The sequence below is a fragment of the Seriola aureovittata genome, chromosome 5 (assembly GCF_021018895.1).
Source record: "Seriola aureovittata isolate HTS-2021-v1 ecotype China chromosome 5, ASM2101889v1, whole genome shotgun sequence".
Taxonomy (NCBI): domain Eukaryota; kingdom Metazoa; phylum Chordata; class Actinopteri; order Carangiformes; family Carangidae; genus Seriola; species Seriola aureovittata.
In genome coordinates, this window is record NC_079368.1 from 23,684,609 (window position 1) to 23,705,648 (window position 21,040).

The 21,040-nt window shown below is 34.6% G+C and overlaps 1 protein-coding gene across 1 annotated transcript; it reads right to left on the reverse strand.

Annotated features, from left to right (window-relative positions):
* Positions 1–1,446: 1,446 nt before the first annotated feature.
* On the reverse strand, positions 1,447–5,365 carry LOC130169686 (creatine kinase U-type, mitochondrial-like). Its single transcript, XM_056376600.1, has 9 exons — positions 5,223–5,365; positions 4,550–4,748; positions 4,368–4,463; positions 4,030–4,251; positions 3,806–3,891; positions 3,046–3,169; positions 2,788–2,922; positions 2,546–2,671; positions 1,447–1,652 (listed from the first exon to the last, which is right to left on the reverse strand). Exons 1-9 carry the CDS (start codon positions 5,363–5,365, stop codon positions 1,536–1,538), a joined length of 1,248 nt encoding a protein of 415 aa, XP_056232575.1. The 3' UTR covers positions 1,447–1,535.
* Between the last annotated feature and the right edge of the window lie 15,675 nt (positions 5,366–21,040).

Below are 21,040 nucleotides of genomic sequence, written 5' to 3' on the forward strand. Positions count from 1 at the left end.
GTGCACATATGCTGATGTTACACTTTAAGTGGTTGAAAATCACAGCAAACACTACCATTGGTTGTGTATGAAACGTGATCTTCGCTTTTCTTCATCTTCACGATCCCTGCTCAGAAAATCTAATTTTAATGCCCATCAAATAAATCCTAGCCTCATTCAGATGTTATAATTGCAGCATTCATTCTTTAGCAGCACACACTCATACACACAGACACTTTCTGAGCTCTTTAGTTTAGATCTCTAATAGCATTAATAGATCTACGTCATTAATCTGCTGCCAGAAAAGGAAGAGCGACTCTCTGAGCAGCAGGATTTAAAGGGACCATTCACCCAAATAATCATAACACTTATTTCTCATGGCAGGATGCCTTTATTTATAAAGTATAATCCCCACTTTTTTTGCCTAAGCATGTAAATAAGATGAAACTGGCTATGTCATGGTGTTAACCAGCCACCTCTCTTTGGCCTGTCTGCTGTTGGTGAGCTTGGCCTTTTACCCCTGGATTAAGGTGAGGTCTGAATGCCAGGTTAACCACCAGCTGCCCCTGAGGAGTGATCCATCATTTGTGTACTATTTTATTCATGACGTTTTTTCCTTTGTCATAGTTAATAGACAGAGAAAAAATCTGATCATCAAAAGAATATGGACCTACTTGCTGCAGTTACAGTGGCTGTAGTTTCCTCTGTGAGTCATAGTGCTCGACATGTGGGGCTTCAGCACTTTAGTATAGAGTTTCAAAGGTCATGACATTATTGTCCAGTACAGCTCCATCTGATTAGATCTGGCAGTCGGCCATGACCTGATAACATCTCTGTCTGGAAGTAGTTGTGTTTTTTTCTTACTGACCTAGATGCAGCTCTGCTTTACAATCTTGTTTTGCTTTTTTTTTTTTTACCAGTTTTATGGTTTTATGAAAGCAAAGACTTTTTTATCTAATCAAATGTTTAGTCATATTTCTGTCGTAAGTGAATATGAATTGGTTGGATTTGATTGATACTAACTGCTGGAAGAAGTATGCAGAGCTTCTACTTGTGTAAAAGTAGCCTACACGAATTTAAAAATACTGCATTAAAACCTAACTTAACAAGTACAGCAGAATGTATTTTATACAAAGTAAAAGTACTGTTGCTGCACAAAAAAGGCTGATATTTAGTTAAAGAAACATTTTTAAGTTAAGTTTAGAAGTTTCATGGTTTCATGGAGCAGGAAAGAAGAAAATACTTTAAATGTTTAAATGTAAATTAGTATCAAATATTCGACTTAAGTACTATACTTGAGTTAGCTTAGTTCTTTTGCATGTTTAAGGTTTCAGTTAATTTTCTGCCTTCCACCCAAAATTGAAAAACATGCCAATAATACAAGTCAGTTCATCAAAAGTTTATTGTGTTTAGAATTCATGTACATGTAATAGATTAATTGCGCATGTAAGTCAGTACAGTGCTAAACATGCCATGAATATCTTGTAAGACCAACAGTTAAACGACCAGCGGTTGGAGCGCCTGCTCTATTCCAAGATTCCCCTCAGAGGTGACGTTCACTTCCTGAAATGAGAGATGGGGGAGGGGATCTTGATGTCCTGCCCCTTCTCCAACCTCTTCTCACATTCAATTAGGTAGTTTACACCGTCAATCACTAATTGTACCAGCTCGACCTGTGAACACATGGCAATTAGTGTTAAAAAAAAATCACATGATCAATATGTGCAAAGTTATTCTAGTTATGTTTTAATTATCCATGCAAATGACCTACTGTGGTCCTGATAATGGTCATGGTCATGACTCATGAGTATACAGGATTTTATTTCATTTTACAAGAGCTCTGATTCTGATTTCAGTGATCAGTTTCTCTCTCAGGTTAAAGGAGAGCAAATAAGTGAAATCAGCTGGTTTGGCTGGGATATATTGAATATAATTTTAACTCAGTATTTTATCTTTTTCTTAATTAAGTTCTTACTTTTTGCATGTGAACTTGCATATTCCATCACCTTTCAATGAGCATGTACTTTACATTACATAGATGCTTGTACCTGTTCAACCACATAGCAGTTGAGAACCAGTGGCTATTAAGTATTATGAGCTTTTTCAATCCTGTGTGATTCTGCTGCTTGTTGTCTATTAGAAAATCAATGCATAAAAGGGCTCACCCTATAAGAGGCAGTGGCAAGTTCAACTAATAGCAGTAGACTTTTGCTCCCTAAGTTTAGCCTTTCGGGCTCCTGCCTCCTCTGGTGTGACTGGAAGAAACTCCAGCTATATCCCTGACCTTAACCATCTATGACCTTTTATAGCATTTGATTGATAGCCCCCGTTGGTTCACAGCCTGTGTGGAAGTGCTGCATGAAAGGCTCAGCTCAGGGAGCAGAAGTCTTTTAACCTCAACTGGCACATCCCTGCCTGGATTACAGATTAAACAACAGCAGGGGGTATGGTGATTCACAGCCCACACCTGTTAGGATGTCTGCTCCTCTGTCTGACTCTGTCTCTCTTTCCCTGCTGCTCATTTGTACTTCTACTTTGCCTGCTGCTTTCCTCTTCAGGTGCGTACCTCGGACTTGCCCAGACGGTCGAGGTTAGAGATGTCAACGGTGTCTCCGGTAGCAGCCGTGTCCACGCCTCCTGTGCCTCTCTTCTGTAGCCTCAGGTTATCCAAGATCTTTTTGAAGCGAGGGTCCTGGATCATAAACATCACACACATTCAATCATTTTCAGACATGAGAACCACAACTTGGGAGGGAACGTGTCTGCCTGTGTGTGCAGTTGCACTTGTCAGTGTGTTTCCTGCAATACCCTGCTGAGGTAGGGCAGGCGAATATGGACACCAGCCCTGAGCCCAGTGCCGAGGTTAGAGGGGCAGGTGAGGATGTAGCCCAGACGCTCATTCCACATGAACTCCCAACCTCTCTCCTGAATGAGTTGCTCCACCTAGAAGTTAAAAGAAAAGACCATTTGTATTTCTAATTTTTGGAATACACATGTAACAGTAACATGTAACATGTAAAACACACTGGACCATGGTGGCGCCAGAAGACACAGAGGTATGTATACCTGTTTAAGACCTCTGCAGAACCTTTCAAACACTCTTTTCATGTTTCCTCCTTTCTCCATGGATATGACCCTTGTGTGGTCCTCTTCATTGATCCAGATCAAGAAGTTCTTCTCATTGTTGTGCCTGAGACAATCAGGAAGGCAGTTCAACACTGACATTTTACATCCATGTTTATATATTTGCTGATACAACTGAGTCATTATAAGAAGAGAAGAAACTGTATTTTCCACATCACATTCAACAGACCAAGTGCCTCCAGTGTCAGGCTGGTCATGGGTTATTATGGCACAGATGGGGGAGTAGGGATCAGAGCAAATGTACTTTATCAATAAGAAAAGGATTCTGAAGTTTTGGATTTAAAATAAGAAGGGAGTCATGAAAAAAGACATGTTTGGATTGCAGAGGAGAGTAAAAAATGCTTTTTGAAAAGCGTGATCATTTTCAGTTTGGGTCTGGAGGAGTTTTGGGATACTACCAGTGATCTATTATGCACTAAATATATAGGAAAAATATTTAGATATAGAATTCTAGAAGTGAGCGAGTTTGAATCTGCTTGTTGCTTTTGTGGTGATTTTCAGCCTTACTGTAAGGGGGGAACAGTGTTTTCTACATAATGAGTTCCTACATTGGCCAACCACAGGTGATGCCTGTGAATGTCAGGCTGAATAAACTATGCAGTGACTACAGTTTCTGCGGGGTCTCTAAGCTACAAAACCAGACATACGTATATCTTTTAGACTAAGTTTCACCTACTCTTACCAGATCCCACGAGCATCAGGCCAATCTCTGGCCATCCCAGCTGCCGTGAGCAGAGGTGACACAGGTTTATCAAACAGGAAGTGCTCCTGATTGACCAGTGAAGGGACAGAGGAACCAGGAAAGTGGGGGGGGGGGGGGGGGGCATTAGATGGCAAAGGACATCAAAAAAAAAAGTACAGAAACCAATCTTGTCTCTGACTCTGCGTGTGTGATTGTGCACTAACATCAATAAGCTGCTGTTGCTCCCTGTCACTCATGTCTCCCAGGCTGTAGTAGCGACCAGACAAGTCTCCCTTCAGGCCGGACAGAGCTGTCACCACCACACGCTCCACTTCACGACGCTCCGAGCGTGAGCACGCAGGGGGAAGACTCAGTCCACGGATGCTACGACCAGTACGGACACGAGATGACAGCACATAGCGCTCATCAAACATTCCTGAGGTAATCTGAGGAGGGGAAAGTATTAGGTTCACCAGTATACAGGAGTGGACACAGGAATCTATGGATGGAAGAGACCATGAGATACAGAGAGCAAAGGAGTGAGGAGAAATGCAGGTGTAACCTTGGAAGCATCCAGATCAGTGGGGTGCTTCATTGTGCGAGGGTCATAGCCATTGTGTCTGTCCTTGATAACGGGGTCAAACAGCTCAGCAAACACCTGATTTAAACGAGAATCAAACATTCAGTTTTTCCCAATTTAGCATTAAAAATATGCAAAAACTCACTGTAAACACTAACTCCTACCTCGTAGCTCTCCTCATCTCCAGCTACCATGCCCACGGTCTTGATGAAGGGGTGTCCGGGGTTGTCTACCCCAGTCTGGATGCATTGGTCCAGGGTCCAGTTGTGGGGGGTTTCTTTGTCCCTCAGTCGTGCATACATAGTTGGGGTCAGGGCTGTTGCCATGCAGTTGTTGTGCTTTCTCAGGTCAGGGAAATCAGCACTGTAGACAGTTAGCAACAACTAACTCAGTGTTTGGACAAACAAGGTTCACTTAGTTGAGCTGTTTTCATTGTTTAGTCTGATATCAGATGTGCTAACTGCTACAATTCAAGAGGGAGTCTTTGCCAAGACATTATGTGGTGACAGATGTATCCATCTCTGAAGACAGAAACAGTCACGCTGAAATTCAGCTGTGAGAAAAACACACAAATGTAAATCTTCAGTTTGGATCAAGCAGCAATTTGCATGTATACCATGCATTGTGTCTCAGTAATCTCAAACAAGATCATGCAATATCATGAAAACGTTTTATTTCTTGTATGAACTGCAGGTTTGGCCACATCATTCTGCAGAAATAATAGAAATGCTGAAATGTCATTGATCTTCTTTGATGGCACCAGTAATGTAATGTTGCTATGGAGCGGCAGCAGCTTGGCTGTTGAGGTGAAATACACCTACACTCACACTTACGTACCTGGGTGGATAGAGGCGCTTCCTCTCAGCAGCGGCAGTGCTGTCACTGAGGAGATATCCAGATGTCAGTGTGCCAGCTCCTATGCTGGCCAACACCACCGCTGTGTTACGGCCAGACATCACACGGGTGAAAGAGTTCGCCATGTTTTACGTGATCTGGGTAATCACCTGGAGAAAGGTCAGAGGGCAAAGGTGATTTTCCATCAAGTTCAAATATGGTAAAGGTAAAATAATATAAAAGGTAAAATAATAAATTCCAGCCTGCCATTGTAAGGTGTTATTTGAGACAACATTCAGATCACTGTTGTCTGTTCTGTAATTGAGTTTACCATACAGGTTAGGTATCCATACTGAATGTGGTAAAAGAGCTGAAAATGTCAAGATATTAGTCAATGTTTACTTGCAGTACACTGCACCATGCTGACCTATTGGATTAACCAAGCCTGAAAAGCCTGAAATTGTGACTCAGATTGTTAAACCAGACTTCCCACAGGAGAGCAGAAAGACCCTATACCTATAAGTATCCGAGCAGAGTATTTATTTTAAAGCTTTATAACATGACTGTGTAAGTGTATGAAAACATCAAACCGCAATAATCCAAGCCTTTACAATGCATTTGCATTTTTTGGATTGCAGTTATAAGTGGCTTTTGAATTTAAAGTGACAATACTGCAGCACTAAATATATTTAACATTTTACATTAAGATGTATTACCACACATCTTAGACAAAAGTACTAATTGCATTAAGCTATCAAATGCTTAAGTAACAGATATGCCTGCAGCTTGTGTGATGAGATTATTCTAGAAGCAGACAGAAGCTCTCTGATTGGTCGGTCTGGAAGAGTCACCAGCTCAGGTGATCAGATGATTTGTGATTGGATACTGAGAGGGATACCGCCATATTAACATAAAATGTCATTGTTCGCCCCTTCCAAAGCCAACCACTCAAATAATATCAATCAAATATCAGAATCAAGCAAAGAGGGACAGTTTATTTTCTCTTAGCTCTGTTTAGCATGATAAGTACAATGTGGAAAAATAAATATAACATTATAAATCCATATTACAACACTCCTATGAGAGGCTGCTGTATCGTTGCACATTACCCATAATACAAATGTAAATTGTGTATCAGTCTTGAACTATGGGTCAAAGTCACCTTTTACCCACAAACACACTATTGATTGTAGCAGTTGGTGAGATTAAACTGAAGTCGCCAGCTTGGAGTTGGCCTTGGCCCAGGACAACACATGATCCTTTCTGACATCCTGGGCAGGTCAGCTGAGTTTACACAAGACGGAAGGGAAGAAAACTTAGACAGAGAGTGGGCGGATGGTGAGGAGGACTCAAATAAATACTGGAAAGATGGAGAGCGGAAGGTAGTTAGGAAGAGTTTAAAAGAAGCTGTGGAAAAAACAGATAATGTGGATGTATACGAAGACACCACAGATTCTCACTGTAAAAATAAATCAAATAGACTTGGAAACAAGCAGAGGCAAGAGGACAGATATGAAGGATTGAGGGGGTGTGTAAAATGGGTTAAGGGTCAGATTAAGGTCAGGGGGAGGAGTTAAAGACAATTAAAAGAGAGAGAATGGAAAAGGTAGGATTAGAGGGATTCCCATCAGAGACTAGAAGATTAAATGAAGAGGGAAAGTAATGAGGAGAGGCACCAGCACCCTTTGACCTTAACTGAAAAGGGGAAAGTCATATTACAAAGTGATGTTTGTAGTTTTAATTGATTTTCTATAATTGATGTCGGTTGCTGACAAACAGCTGCTCCCTGTTGATATCAGGTATATTAAGAGACTAATGCAGGTGGCTGCTGTGTAGGCTATACATTGTGCTGTAAATGTTCACCTGAGGAGCAAATACAAAACAAAACGCTAAGGCAGCTATTGAAAATACTGGAGTCTCATGTTGTGCAGGTATAATAGATGATTAAAACATTCAAGATGTATTATAATCCTAATTAGCTCTTTATTCATATTTATTCATACGTATACATACTTTACATACATGTATACTCATACATACTTTAAGAGGAAAGTTGATGCTCCTAACAAACATATATGGATGAAATTTGTCTACATAAAGTCTACATAACTGTTGTAACAGCTACTGCACTGCACAGTATAAGCAGAAAGGAAAAACAGATTATCTGCAAAAGAGAGGGATGAGAAGTTAAGCAGAAGAATCCATCACTCACCTGAGGATAGCTGAAGAGTGGAGGCAGCAGAGGGCTGGTGTGTGTCCTGCAGCTCAGTCCAGAGAGGCTCGATTTGCAGAGAGAGAGCAGACTGAAGAACAGAGATTGGATCAGAGAGAGAGAGAGAGAGAGAGAGAGAGAGATGGGGACACTGGCTCAGGATTAGCCTCTCACTGGGCAACAGACAGAAAATCCTCTTTCTACTGTCAGTCAGCATGTCTGCCTGCCTCTTCACACATGCACTCAGGCACATGCATGCGCACTCACACAGGTTTCTGTGTATTACAGCGACACTTCTCCCCAGACCAGTATATCTGGTGTGCATGCACAGTGAATTAATTATATATAACAAAAAAAGGGGCTTTCATGTTTCATGCAGTAAAATATGAGTTGCCAGTTTTCAAATCTCTAAACTGTAAGGGAGGGCGGGGGAAGGTACCTGACACGACACAAACAAACACACACAATGGGATTTTTCCGTTGTCACTTTGTGTGTTGGACTGTGTCACCGAGCCTCAAAAGAATCAAACTCACAACCTGATTGCCTTCAAGCAGTCCTCTAACACCATGAGCTATATTTGCTTTGGCTGCTAGACTTCAGAATTTACCCTAGATCCTGAAGATTGAGCACAAGACCTCAAAACTGCGGGTTAGTCCTTTTCCTCCCTAAGACTTTCCATTGGATTCAAAATGTAATGCACCTCTCATGGCTAAAACCCCAAACCCTAAAGCTACCAAACAGTCCTCTAACCCCCTCAGCTATTTGTCCAGCAACACTTCTTACAGCCTTTCACTTATTCCTCTGGATAAAGAGTGAAACAGTATCAGCATGTAAGAGGACTGTGAACTTGCTGTTCTGAGGTTTGATTCTTATGAGGCTCAATTAATTTTGGTTGTGGGTTAAATCCTCAGTTAATTTACCTAATTTTGAAGTCCAACATCCAAAGGACGGACACAAAAGGTCTAAGAAACATTGTGCAATTGGTCCTGTCTCACTGGCTCAAGGAGTCAGAGGGCTTTTGCAAAGTTTAAAGCTCAAGTATGAAATCATTGTGATGTTCATTAAATTTTGTAATGTCCAAAGGAAAGAGTCACAATTTCAAGAAGTGAAGATCAAGTGATTCTGGTCTGCTCAGGTTGTTGTTGTTGGAGGCCCACTCTTAAGTTTAAAAATCATGGATTCAATCCTCAGGTTCTGCACTGACTTTTGAATTCCAACACCTAAAGTAAACACTCAAAGGCTCTGAGAAATATTGGTCAAGTGTCTTTAACAGCTAGCACTAACATTTAAACTAATACTCAGTTTCTCTGAATCACTGTGTCCTCTTTTAAGGTCAAAAGCTCTTATTTATCACCTTAGTGACTGTTTTCTATCCTAACTCTCCAGTAACAGAAATCCAGGTCTACTGAGTGAGTACATGCTAAGTTTCATAAAATCAGAAAGTAAGAAAAACACAGATCGGTGCTATTATTCTGAGGAATAAAAGACACGTGAGTTATTATACATATTATACATGCTAATGGGCCTATTTGGACTGATCAAAATGTGGGTCATAGACATCTTACCTGTAAACAAGATTAACAGCCCTGCTCAGAAGATATTCACTTCCTCAAAACATTCTGGTATGTCACGTGTTTTGATTGAACTTTTATATCATTCAGTGTAAAGTCCACTTTCAGTAATAACATGAAGGGTGGGGAGAAATGCTATAGTTTCCCAAGGAGGCACAATGCTACACAAATATACTGTAAAAAATTTTATTCCGCTTTTTATACTACACACATCTATCTATTGTGCCCATAGGTGTAGGTTTGGTCTCAACATTGGTAGGGACACCATGGCACCCATCCAAAACAAAGAGATTGTCTTTTTTTCTATGACATATATGTCATAGATATGTCATAAGTCATAGTATAATAAGGCGTAAAAAGTCAATGCATAAGAAGGCATAAAAATGATAGTATAGTAAGACATTAAAAAAATGCAACAGTATAGTGTTGTAAGGCATAAAAACATCAGAGTATAGTAAGGCATAAAAAAGTCACAGTATAGTATGTCCTAGAAAATATCCTAGTATAGTAAGTCATAAAAAGTTCTCACCACTGCACCACTGTGATGCCCCATGAATAAATCATAGTACAGTAAGGCATAAAAAGTCATGGTCTAGTTACTCATAAAACGTCATAGTATAGTAAGGCATAAGAAAGTCAAAAAACATCATAGTAAGGAATAAAAATGAAAAAAAAAACGTCATAGTATTCTAAGGCATAAAATGTCACAGTATAGTAAGACATAAAAAACACTATAGTATAGTAATGGCATAAAAATGTCATGATATAGTTAAGCTGAAAACACCATAGTTCAGTATGGCATAAAAAGTCACAGTATAGTAATACATAAAAAGACAAAAATGTCATAGTATAGTAAGGCATAAAAAGTTAGAAAGACATAGTATAGTAAGGCATGAAAAGTAATACTATAGTAAGGCATAAAAAGTCATAAAAACGTCATAGTATAGTAAGGCATAAAAAGTCATAGTATAGTAAGGCATAAAAAGTCATAAAAATGTCATAGTATAGTAAGGGATAAAAAAGCATAAAAATGTCATAGTATAGTAAGGCATGAAAAGTCATAAAAACGTCATGGTATAGTAAGGCATTAAAAGTCATAGTATAGTAAGGCATAAAAAGTCATAAAAACGTCATAGTATGGCAAGGCATTAAAAGTCATAGTATAGTAAGGCATAAAAAGTCATAAAAACCTCATAGTATAGTAAGGCATAAAAATGTCATAGTATAGTAAGGCATAAAAATGTCATAGTATAGTAAGGCATAAAAAGTTAGAAAGACATAGTATAGTAAGGCATGAAAAGTAATACTATAGTAAGGCATAAAAAGTCATAAAAATGTCATAGTATAGTAAGGGATAAAAGTCATGAAACGTCATAGTATAGTAAGGCGTGAAAAGTTGTAAAAATGTTTTGGTATAGTAAGGCATAAAAAGTCATAGTATAGTGAGGCATAAAAAGTCATAGTATAGTAAGGCATAAAAAGTCATAAAAACGTCATAGTATAGTAAGGCATGAAAAGTCATAAAAACGTCATAGTATAGTAAGGCATAAAAAGTCATAAAAACGTCATAATATAGTAATGCATAAAAAGACATAGTATAGTAAGGCATGAAAAGTAATACTATAGTAAGGCATAAAAAGTCATAAAAACGTCATAGTATAGTAAGGCATAAAAAGTCATAAAAACGTCATAGTATAGTAAGGCATAAAAAGTCATAGTATAGTAAGGCATAAAAAGTCATAAAAATGTCATAGTATAGTAAGGGATAAAAAAGCATAAAAATGTCATAGTATAGTAAGGCATAAAAAAGTCATAGTATAGTAAGGCATGAAAAGTCATAAAAACGTCATGGTATAGTAAGGCATTAAAAGTCATAGTATAGTAAGGCATAAAAAGTCATAAAAACGTCATAGTATGGCAAGGCATTAAAAGTCATAGTATAGTAAGGCATAAAAAGTCATAAAAACCTCATAGTATAGTAAGGCATAAAAATGTCATAGTATAGTAAGGCATAAAAATGTCATAGTATAGTAAGGCATAAAAAGTTAGAAAGACATAGTATAGTAAGGCATGAAAAGTAATACTATAGTAAGGCATAAAAAGTCATAAAAATGTCATAGTATAGTAAGGGATAAAAGTCATGAAACGTCATAGTATAGTAAGGCGTGAAAAGTTGTAAAAATGTTTTGGTATAGTAAGGCATAAAAAGTCATAGTATAGTGAGGCATAAAAAGTCATAGTATAGTAAGGCATAAAAAGTCATAAAAACGTCATAGTATAGTAAGGCATGAAAAGTCATAAAAACGTCATAGTATAGTAAGGCATAAAAAGTCATAAAAACGTCATAATATAGTAATGCATAAAAAGTCATAGTATAGTGAGGCATAAAAAGTCATAGTATAGTAAGGCATAAAAAGTCATAAAAACCTCATAGTATAGTAAGGCATAAAAAGTCATAAAAACGTCATAATATAGTAATGCATAAAAAGTCATAGTATAGTAAGGCATCAAAAATCATAAAAATGTCATAGTATAGTAAGGCATAAACAGTTGTAAAAACTTTATAATATAGTAAGGGATAAAAGGTCATGAATTGCATAGTATAGTAAGGAATAAAAAAGTCATAGTATAGTAAGGCATTAAAAGTCATAAAAACGTCATAGTAGAGTAAGGCATAAAAAGTCACAGTACAGTAAGACATAAAAAGACTTAAAAACGTCACATTATAGTGAGGCATTAAAAAGTTAGAAAGACATAGTATAGTAAGGCATAAAAAGTCATAAAAAACGTCATAGTATAGTAAGGCATAAAAAGTCATAAAAACGTCATAGTATAGTAAGGCATAAAAAAGTCATAGTATAGTAAGGGATAAAAAGTCATGAAACGTCATAGTATAGTAAGGCATAAAAAAGTCATAGTATAGTAAGGCATAAAAAGGCATAAAAATGTCATAGTATAGTAAGGCATGAAAAGTCATAAAAATGTCATAGTATAGTAAGGCATAAAAAGACATAAAAATGGCATAGTATAATAAAGCATAAAAAGTCATAGTATAGTAAGGCATGAAAAGTCATAAAAACGTCATAGTATAGTAAGGCATAAAAAGTCATGAAACGTCATAGTATAGTAAGGCATAAAAAAGTCATAGTATAGTAAGGCATAAAAAGTCATAAAAATGTCATAGTATAGTAAGGCATAAAAAGTCAGAAAAATGTCAAATTATAGTAAGGAATAGAACGACATAGTATAGTAAGGCATAAAAAGTCATGAAAGCTACATAGTATAGTAAGGCATAAAAAGTCGTGAAAACACCATAGTATAGTAAGGCATAAAAATTCATAAACACACTATAGTAAGGCATAAAAAGTCAGAAAAATGTCAAATTATAGTAAGGCATAGAACGACATGGTATAGTAAGGCATAAAAAGTCATGAAAACTACATAGTATAATAAGGCATAAAAAGTCGGAAAAACAACATAGTTCAGTAAAACATAAAATTGTCATAGTGAACTAAGGCATAAAAACTCATAAAAATGTCATATTATGGCAAGGCATTAAAAGCCATAGTATAGTAAGACATAAAAAGACTTAAAAATGTCACATTATAGTATGGCATAAAAAGTCATAAAAACATCATAGTATAGTAGTCCTCTTTTACAGGTCAAAAGCTTTTATTTATCACCTTAGTGACTGTTTTCTATCCTAAATCTCCAGTAACAGAAATCCAGGTCTACTGAGTGAGTACATGCTAAGTTTCATAAAATCAGAAAGTAAGAAAAACACAGATCGGTGCTATTATTCTGAGGAATAAAAGACACGTGAGTTATTATACATATTATACATGCTAATGGGCCTATTTGGACTGATCAAAATGTGAGTCATAGACATCTTACCTGTAAACAAGATTAACAGCCCTGCTCAGAAGATATGCACTTCCTCAAAACATTCTGGTATGTCACGTGTTTTGATTGAACTTTTATATCATTCAGTGTAAAGTCCACTTTCAGTAATAACATGAAGGGTGGGGAGAAATGCCATAGTTTCCCAAGGAGGCACAATGCTACACAAATATACTGTAAAAAATTTTATTCCGCTTTTTAGACTACACACATCTATCTATTGTGCCCATAGGTGTAGGTTTGGTCTCAACATTGGTAGGGACACCATGGCACCCATCCAAAACAAAGAGATTGTCTTTTTTTCTATGACATATAGGTCATAGATATGTCATAAGTCATAGTATAATAAGGTGTAAAAAGTCAATGCATAAGAAGGCATAAAAATGATAGTATAGTAAGACATTAAAAAAATGCAACAGTATAGTGTAGTAAGACATAAAAACATCATAGTATAGTGAGGCATAAAAAAGTCACAGTATAGTATGTTCTAGAAAATATCCTAGTATAGTAAGTCATAAAAAGTTCTCACCACTGTGATGCCCCATGAATAAATCATAGTACAGTAAGGCATAAAAAGTCATGGTCTAGTTACTCATAAAAAGTCATAGTATAGTAAGGCATAAGAAAGTCAAAAAACATCATAGTAAGGAATAAAAATGAAAAAAAAAACGTCATAGTATTCTAAGGCATAAAATGTCACAGTATAGTAAGACATAAAAAACACTATAGTATAGTAATGGCATAAAAATGTCATGATATAGTTAAGCTGAAAACACCATAGTTCAGTATGGCATAAAAAGTCCCAGTATAGTAAGGCATAAAAAAGTCATAGTCTGGCTAGGGGAGAACATGCAAGCTCCACACACAAAGGCTCCATGCCTGGAGTTCAAACACAGAACTTTCTCACTGTGAGGCGAAAGTTTTAACCACTACACCAAGGAGCCGGGTTTTTTGTTTTGCTCTTGCAGTACCTCTCTCTATCTCTTTCTCTCTACCTGTCTCCCCAATAGGAGTCCAGCACCTGTCGACACCTGCTGTCAATTACGCCCTAGCATCAATGGAGGTACCTGTTGAGCGGTGAGGGCCCCTGTTGTCACAGCTGCCACCTACCTATCAAGTGCTTGGGAGTGGAATCTCCTCCCAACCTGATCCTCCTGCTCCAGCATGTGCCAGAGTTCTGGTTTTTGTTGTTTTAGTTTCTGATATTTATTGTGGGGTTCGAGATCACTTATAGTTCAGTTACAGTCTTTGTTTTGGTTTAGGTTAGTTTTGAATTAGATAGTTAAGAAGGAAGTCGCTGAGTGCGATGGCTCATGGCAAGGCTTGATCAGCAGCCTCCCCTTCTTTTGTACCTTTTGGCCAGGATCTCGACCCCTCTTTTTGTTCCTTTAGGTTTGTTGAGTAAACTACATCTTTGGATATGTTTGAAATAAACTGATTAATCATTTCTGTCTGGCGTCCTTCTTTATGTTATGGCCTCGAGTTTAAGTCTGTAGTTTCGGTAATAAAGAGGACTGTAACAACATATATATATAATGTTATAATGGAATAAATCATGAAAGTAGTCATCATAGTAGAATAAGGCATAAAAACATCATAGTATAGTAGGGAATTAAAACATCATAGTATACTAAGGCAAAGAGACATCATAGTATAATAAGGAAAAAAAAGTTATGATATGGTGAGGCATAAAAAGTCATGGTCAGGGATCAAGATTCATATCATACTATCGCATAATATAGTAAGGCACGAAAATGTAAAAAAACGTCGTAGTATACTAAGACATAAGATTTCACAATATAGCAAGGCGTGAAAAGTTGTAAAAATGTCATAGTATAGTAAGGCATAAAAACGTCATAGTATAGTGAGGCATGAAAAGTAATAAAAACCTCATAGTATAGTAAGGCATAAAAAATCATAAAAATGTCATAGTATAGTAAGGCATGAAAAGGCATAAAAACGACCTAGTATAGTAAGGCATGAAAAGTCATAGATACATCATAGTATAGTAAGGCATAAAAAAGTCATATTATAGTAAGGCATAAAAAGTCATAAAAACGTCATAGTATAGTAAGGCATGAAAAGGCATAAAAACGACCTAGTATAGTAAGGCATGAAAAGTCATAGATACATCATAGTATAGTAAGGCATAAAAAGTCGTAAAAATGTCATAGTATAGTAAGGCATAAAAAGTCATGAAACGCCATAGTATAGTAAGGCATAAAAACGTCATAGTATAATAATGCATAAAAAGACAAAAACGTCATAGTATAGTAAGGAATAAAAAGTCATAGTATAGTGAGGCAAAAAACGTCATGGTATAGTAAGGCATGAAAAGTCATAAAAACGTCATAGTATAGTAAGGCATGAAAAGTCATGAAACGTCATAGTAAAGTAAGGCATAAAAAAGTCATAGTATAGTAAGGGATAAAAAGTCATGAAATGTCATAGTATAGTAAGGCATAAAAAGACATAAAAATAGCATAGTATAATAAAGCATAAAAAGTCATATTATAGTAAGGCATAAAAAGTCATGAAAACGACATAGTATAATAAGGCATAAAAAGTCCGAAAAACGTCATAGTATAGTAAGGCATAAAAAGTCATAGTATAGTAAGGCATAAAAAGTCATAAAAACGTCATAGAATAGTAAGGCATGAAAAGTCATAAAAACGTCATAGTATAGTAAGGCATAAATAGTTATAAAGACATCATAGTATAGTAAGGAATAAAAAATCATAATATAGTAATGCATAAAAAGACAAAAATATCGTAGTATAATAAGGCATAAAAAGTCATAAAAACGTCATAGTATAGTAAGGCGTGAAAAGTTGTAAAAATGTCATAGTAAAGTAAGGCATAAAAGGTCATAGTATAGTGAGGCATAAAAAGTCATAGTATAGTAAGGCATGAAAAGTCATAATACAGTAAGGCATAAAAAGTCATAAAAAGTCATAGTATAGTAAGGCATAAAAAGTTAGAAAGACATAGTATAGTAAGGCATGAAAAGTCATGAAAAGCTAATAGTATAGTAAGGGATAAAAAGTCATGAAACGTCATAGTAAAGTAAGGCATAAAAACGTCATAGTATAGTAAGGCATAAAAAGTTAGAAAGACATAGTATAGTAAGGCATGAAAAGTCATGAAAAGCTAATAGTATAGTAAGGGATAAAAAGTCATGAAACGTCATAGTAAAGTAAGGCATAAAAACGTCATAGTATAGTAAGGCATAAAAAGTTAGAAAGACATAGTATAGTAAGGCATAAAAAGTCATGAAAAGCTAATAGTATAGTAAGGATAAAAAGTCATGAAACGTCATAGTAAAGTAAGGCATAAAAACGTCATAGTATAGTAAGGCATGAAAAGTCATAAAAACGTCATAGTATAGTAAGGGATAAAAAAGTCATGAAACATCATAGTATAGTAAGGCATAAAAAGTCATAAAAATGTCATAGTATAGTAAGGCATAAAAAGACATAAAAATAGCATAGTATAAAAAAGCATAAAAATTCATATAATAGTAAGGCATAAAAAGTCATGAAAACTACATAGTATAGTTAGGCATAAAAAGTCATGAAAACGACATAGTATAATAAGGCATAAAAAGTCATAAAAACGTCATAGTATAGTAAGGCATAAAAAGTCATAGTATAGTGAGGCATAAAAAGTCATGAAAACGACATAGTATATTAAGGCATAAAAAGTCATAAAAACGACATAGTATAGTAAGGCATAAAAAGTCATAGTATAGTAAGGCATAAGAAGTCATAAAAACGTCATAGTATAGTAAAAGTCATAAAAACGTCATAGTATAGTAAGGCATAAAAAGACATAAAAATAGCATAGTATAATAAAGTCATGAAAAGCCATAGTATAGTAAGGCATAAAAACGTCATAGTATAATAATGCATAAAAAGACAAAAACGTCATAGTATAGTAAGGAATAAAAAGTCATAGTATAGTGAGGCAAAAAACGTCATGGTATAGTAAGGCATGAAAAGTCATAAAAACGTCATAGTATAGTAAGGCATGAAAAGTCATGAAACGTCATAGTAAAGTAAGGCATAAAAAAGTCATAGTATAGTAAGGGATAAAAAGTCATGAAATGTCATAGTATAGTAAGGCATAAAAAGACATAAAAATAGCATAGTATAATAAAGCATAAAAAGTCATATTATAGTAAGGCATAAAAAGTCATGAAAACGACATAGTATAATAAGGCATAAAAAGTCCGAAAAAAGTCATAGTATAGTAAGGCATAAAAAGTCATAGTATAGTAAGGCATAAAAAGTCATAAAAACGTCATAGAATAGTAAGGCATGAAAAGTCATAAAAACGTCATAGTATAGTAAGGCATAAATAGTTATGAATACATCATAGTATAGTAAGGAATAAAAAATCATAATATAGTAATGCATAGAAAGACAAAAATATCGTAGTATAATAAGGCATAAAAAGTCATAAAAACGTCATAGTATAGTAAGGCGTGAAAAGTTGTAAAAATGTCATAGTAAAGTAAGGCATAAAAGGTCATAGTATAGTTAGTCATAAAAAGTCATAGTATAGTAAGGCATGAAAAGTCATAATACAGTAAGGCATAAAAAGTCATAAAAAGTCATAGTATAGTAAGGCATAAAAAGTTAGAAAGACATAGTATAGTAAGCATGAAAAGTCATGAAAAGCTAATAGTATAGTAAGGGATAAAAAGTCATGAAACGTCATAGTAAAGTAAGGCATAAAAACGTCATAGTATAGTAAGGCATAAAAAGTTAGAAAGACATAGTATAGTAAGGCATGAAAAGTCATGAAAAGCTAATAGTATAGTAAGGGATAAAAAGTCATGAAACGTCATAGTAAAGTAAGGCATAAAAACGTCATAGTATAGTAAGGCATGAAAAGTCATAAAAACGTCATAGTATAGTAAGGGATAAAAAGTCATGAAACATCATAGTATAGTAAGCATAAAAAGTCATAAAAATGTCATAGTATAGTAAGGCATAAAAAGACATAAAAATAGCATAGTATAAAAAAGCATAAAAATTCATATAATAGTAAGGCATAAAAAGTCATGAAAACTACATAGTATAGTTAGGCATAAAAAGTCATGAAAACGACATAGTATAATAAGGCATAAAAAGTCATAAAAACGTCATAGTATAGTAAGGCATAAAAAGTCATAGTATAGTGAGGCATAAAAAGTCATGAAAACGACATAGTATATTAAGGCATAAAAAGTCATAAAAACGACATAGTATAGTAAGGCATAAAAAGTCATAGTATAGTAAGGCATAAGAAGTCATAAAAAGTCATAAAAACGTCATAGTATAGTAAAAGTCATAAAAACGTCATAGTATAGTAAGGCATAAAAAGACATAAAAATAGCATAGTATAATAAAGCATAAAAAGTCATATTATAGTAAGGCATAAAAAGTCATTAAAACGACATAGTATAGTAAGGCATAAAAAGTCATAAAAACGTCATAGTATAGTAAGGCATAAAAAGTCATAGTATAGTAAGGCATAAAAAGTCATAGTATAGTAAGGGATAAAAAGTCATGAAATGTCATAGTATAGTAAGGCATAAGAAGACATAAAAATAGCATAGTATAATAAAGCATAAAAAGTCATATTATAGTAAGGCATAAAAAGTCATGAAAACGACATATTATAATAAGGCATAAAAAGTCCGAAAAACGTCATAGTATAGTAAGGCATAAAAAGTCATAGTATAGTAAGGCATAAAAAGTCATAAAAACGTCATAGAATAGTAAGGCATGAAAAGTCATAAAAACGTCATAGTATAGTAAGGCATAAAAAGTCATAGTATAGTAAGGCATAAGAAGTCATAAAAACGTCATAGTATGGTAAAAGTCATAAAAACGTCATAGTATAGTAAGGCATAAAAAGACATAAAAATAGCATAGTATAATAAAGCATAAAAATTCATATTATAGTAAGGCATAAAAAGTCATTAAAACGACATAGTATAGTAAGGCATAAAAAGTCATAAAAACGTCATAGTATAGTAAGGCATAAAAAGTCATAGTATAGTAAGGCATAAAAAGTCATAGTATAGTAAGGGATAAAAAATCATGAAATGTTATAGTATAGTAAGGCATAAAAAGACATAAAAATAGCATAGTATAATAAAGCATAAAAAGTCATATCGTCACCTTCCTAAAATAATGGCCTAAGTCATGTTTTGACAAAAATGTTTTTTTTGCCTAAATCACCCCCTCATGATGCTGGCCACCTCTGGTAAAATCGCCTGAATCCTCAGTTGAGGGGAACATGCAATTCTACCCCCGGTTGTATAATGGCCTATGTCAAAAGTGTCACTCTTTTGTTGAGTTTTTTGTGTTCCCTGAAAAACCTGAAAAAATGACTTAGGCCATTATTTTAAGAGGGTGTCGATATTATAGTAAGGCATAAAAAGTCATGAAAATGACATAGTATAATAAGGCATAAAAAGTCCGAAAAACGTCATAGTATAGTAAGGCATAAAAAGTCATAGTATAGTAAGGCATAAAAAGTCATAAAAACGTCATAGAATAGTAAGGCATGAAAAGTCATAAAAACGTCATAGTATAATAAGGCATAAAAAGTCATAAAAACGTCATAGTATAGTAAGGCGTGAAAAGTTGTAAAAATGTCATAGTAAAGTAAGGCATAAAAGGTCATAGTATAGTGAGGCATAAAAAGTCATAGTATAGTAAGGCATGAAAAGTCATAATACAGTAAGGCATAAAAAGTCATAAAAAGTCATAGTATAGTAAGGCATAAAAAGTTAGAAAGACATAGTATAGTAAGGCATGAAAAGTCATGAAAAGCTAATAGTATAGTAAGGGATAAAAAGTCATGAAACGTCATAGTAAAGTAAGGCATAAAAACGTCATAGTATAGTAAGGCATGAAAAGTCATAAAAACGTCATAGTATAGTAAGGGATAAAAAAGTCATGAAACATCATAGTATAGTAAGGCATAAAAAGTCATAAAAATGTCATAGTATAGTAAGGCATAAAAAGACATAAAAATAGCATAGTATAAAAAAGCATAAAAATTCATATAATAGTAAGGGATAAAAAGTCATGAAAACTACATAGTATAGTTAGGCATAAAAAGTCATGAAAACGACATAGTATAATAAGGCATAAAAAGTCATAAAAACGTCATAGTATAGTAAGGCATAAAAAGTCATAGTATAGTAAGGCATAAAAAGTCATGAAAACGACATAGTATATTAAGGCATAAAAAGTCATAAAAACGACATAGTATAGTAAGGCATAAAAAGTTATAGTATAGTAAGGCATAAGAAGTCATAAAAACGTCATAGTATAGTAAAAGTCATAAAAACGTCATAGTATAGTAAGGCATAAAAAGACATAAAAATAGCATAGTATAATAAAGCATAAAAAGTCATATTATAGTAAGGCATAAAAGGTCATTAAAACGACATAGTATAGTAAGGCATAAAAAGTCATAAAAACGTCATAGTATAGTAAGGCATAAAAAGTCATAGTATAGTAAGGCATAAAAAGTCATAAAAACGTCATAGAATAGTAAGGCATGAAAAGTCATAAAAACGTCATAGTATAGTAAGGCATAAATAGTTATAAAAACATCATAGTATAGTAAGGAATAAAAAATCATAATATAGTAATGCATAAAAAGACAAAAATATCATAGTATAATAAGGCATAAAAAGTCATAAAAACGTCATAGTATAGTAAGGCATAAAAAGTTAGAAAGACATAGTATAGTAAGGCATGAAAAGTCATAAAAACCTAATAGTATAGTAAGGGATAAAAAATCATGAAACATCAAAGTAAAGTAAGGCATAAAAACGTCATAGTATAGTAAGGCATAAAAAGTCATAGTATAGTAAGGCATAAAAAGTCATGAAAACGACATAGTATAGTAAGGCATAAAAAGTCATAGTATAGTAAGGCATAAAAAAGTCATAGTATAGTAAGGCATAAAAAGTCATAAAAACGTCATAGTATAGTAAGGCATGAAAAGTCATAAAAACGTCATAGTATAGTAAGGCATAAAAAGTCATAATATAGTAAGGCATAAAAAGTCATAAAAACGTCATAGTATAGTAAGGCATGAAAAGTCATAAAAACGTCATAGTATA

Coding starts and splice junctions, on each gene's coding strand:
- LOC130169686 (XM_056376600.1), bottom strand. CDS start 5,365: ATGGCGAACTCTTTCACCCGTGTGATGTCTGGCCGTAACACAGCGGTG. Junction 4,464..4,549: donor GAGATGAGGAGAGCTACGAG/GTAGGAGTTAGT, acceptor CGTTTAAATCAG/GTGTTTGCTGAGCTGTTTGA. Junction 3,892..4,029: donor AGCAACAGCAGCTTATTGAT/GTTAGTGCACAA, acceptor CTGGTCAATCAG/GAGCACTTCCTGTTTGATAA.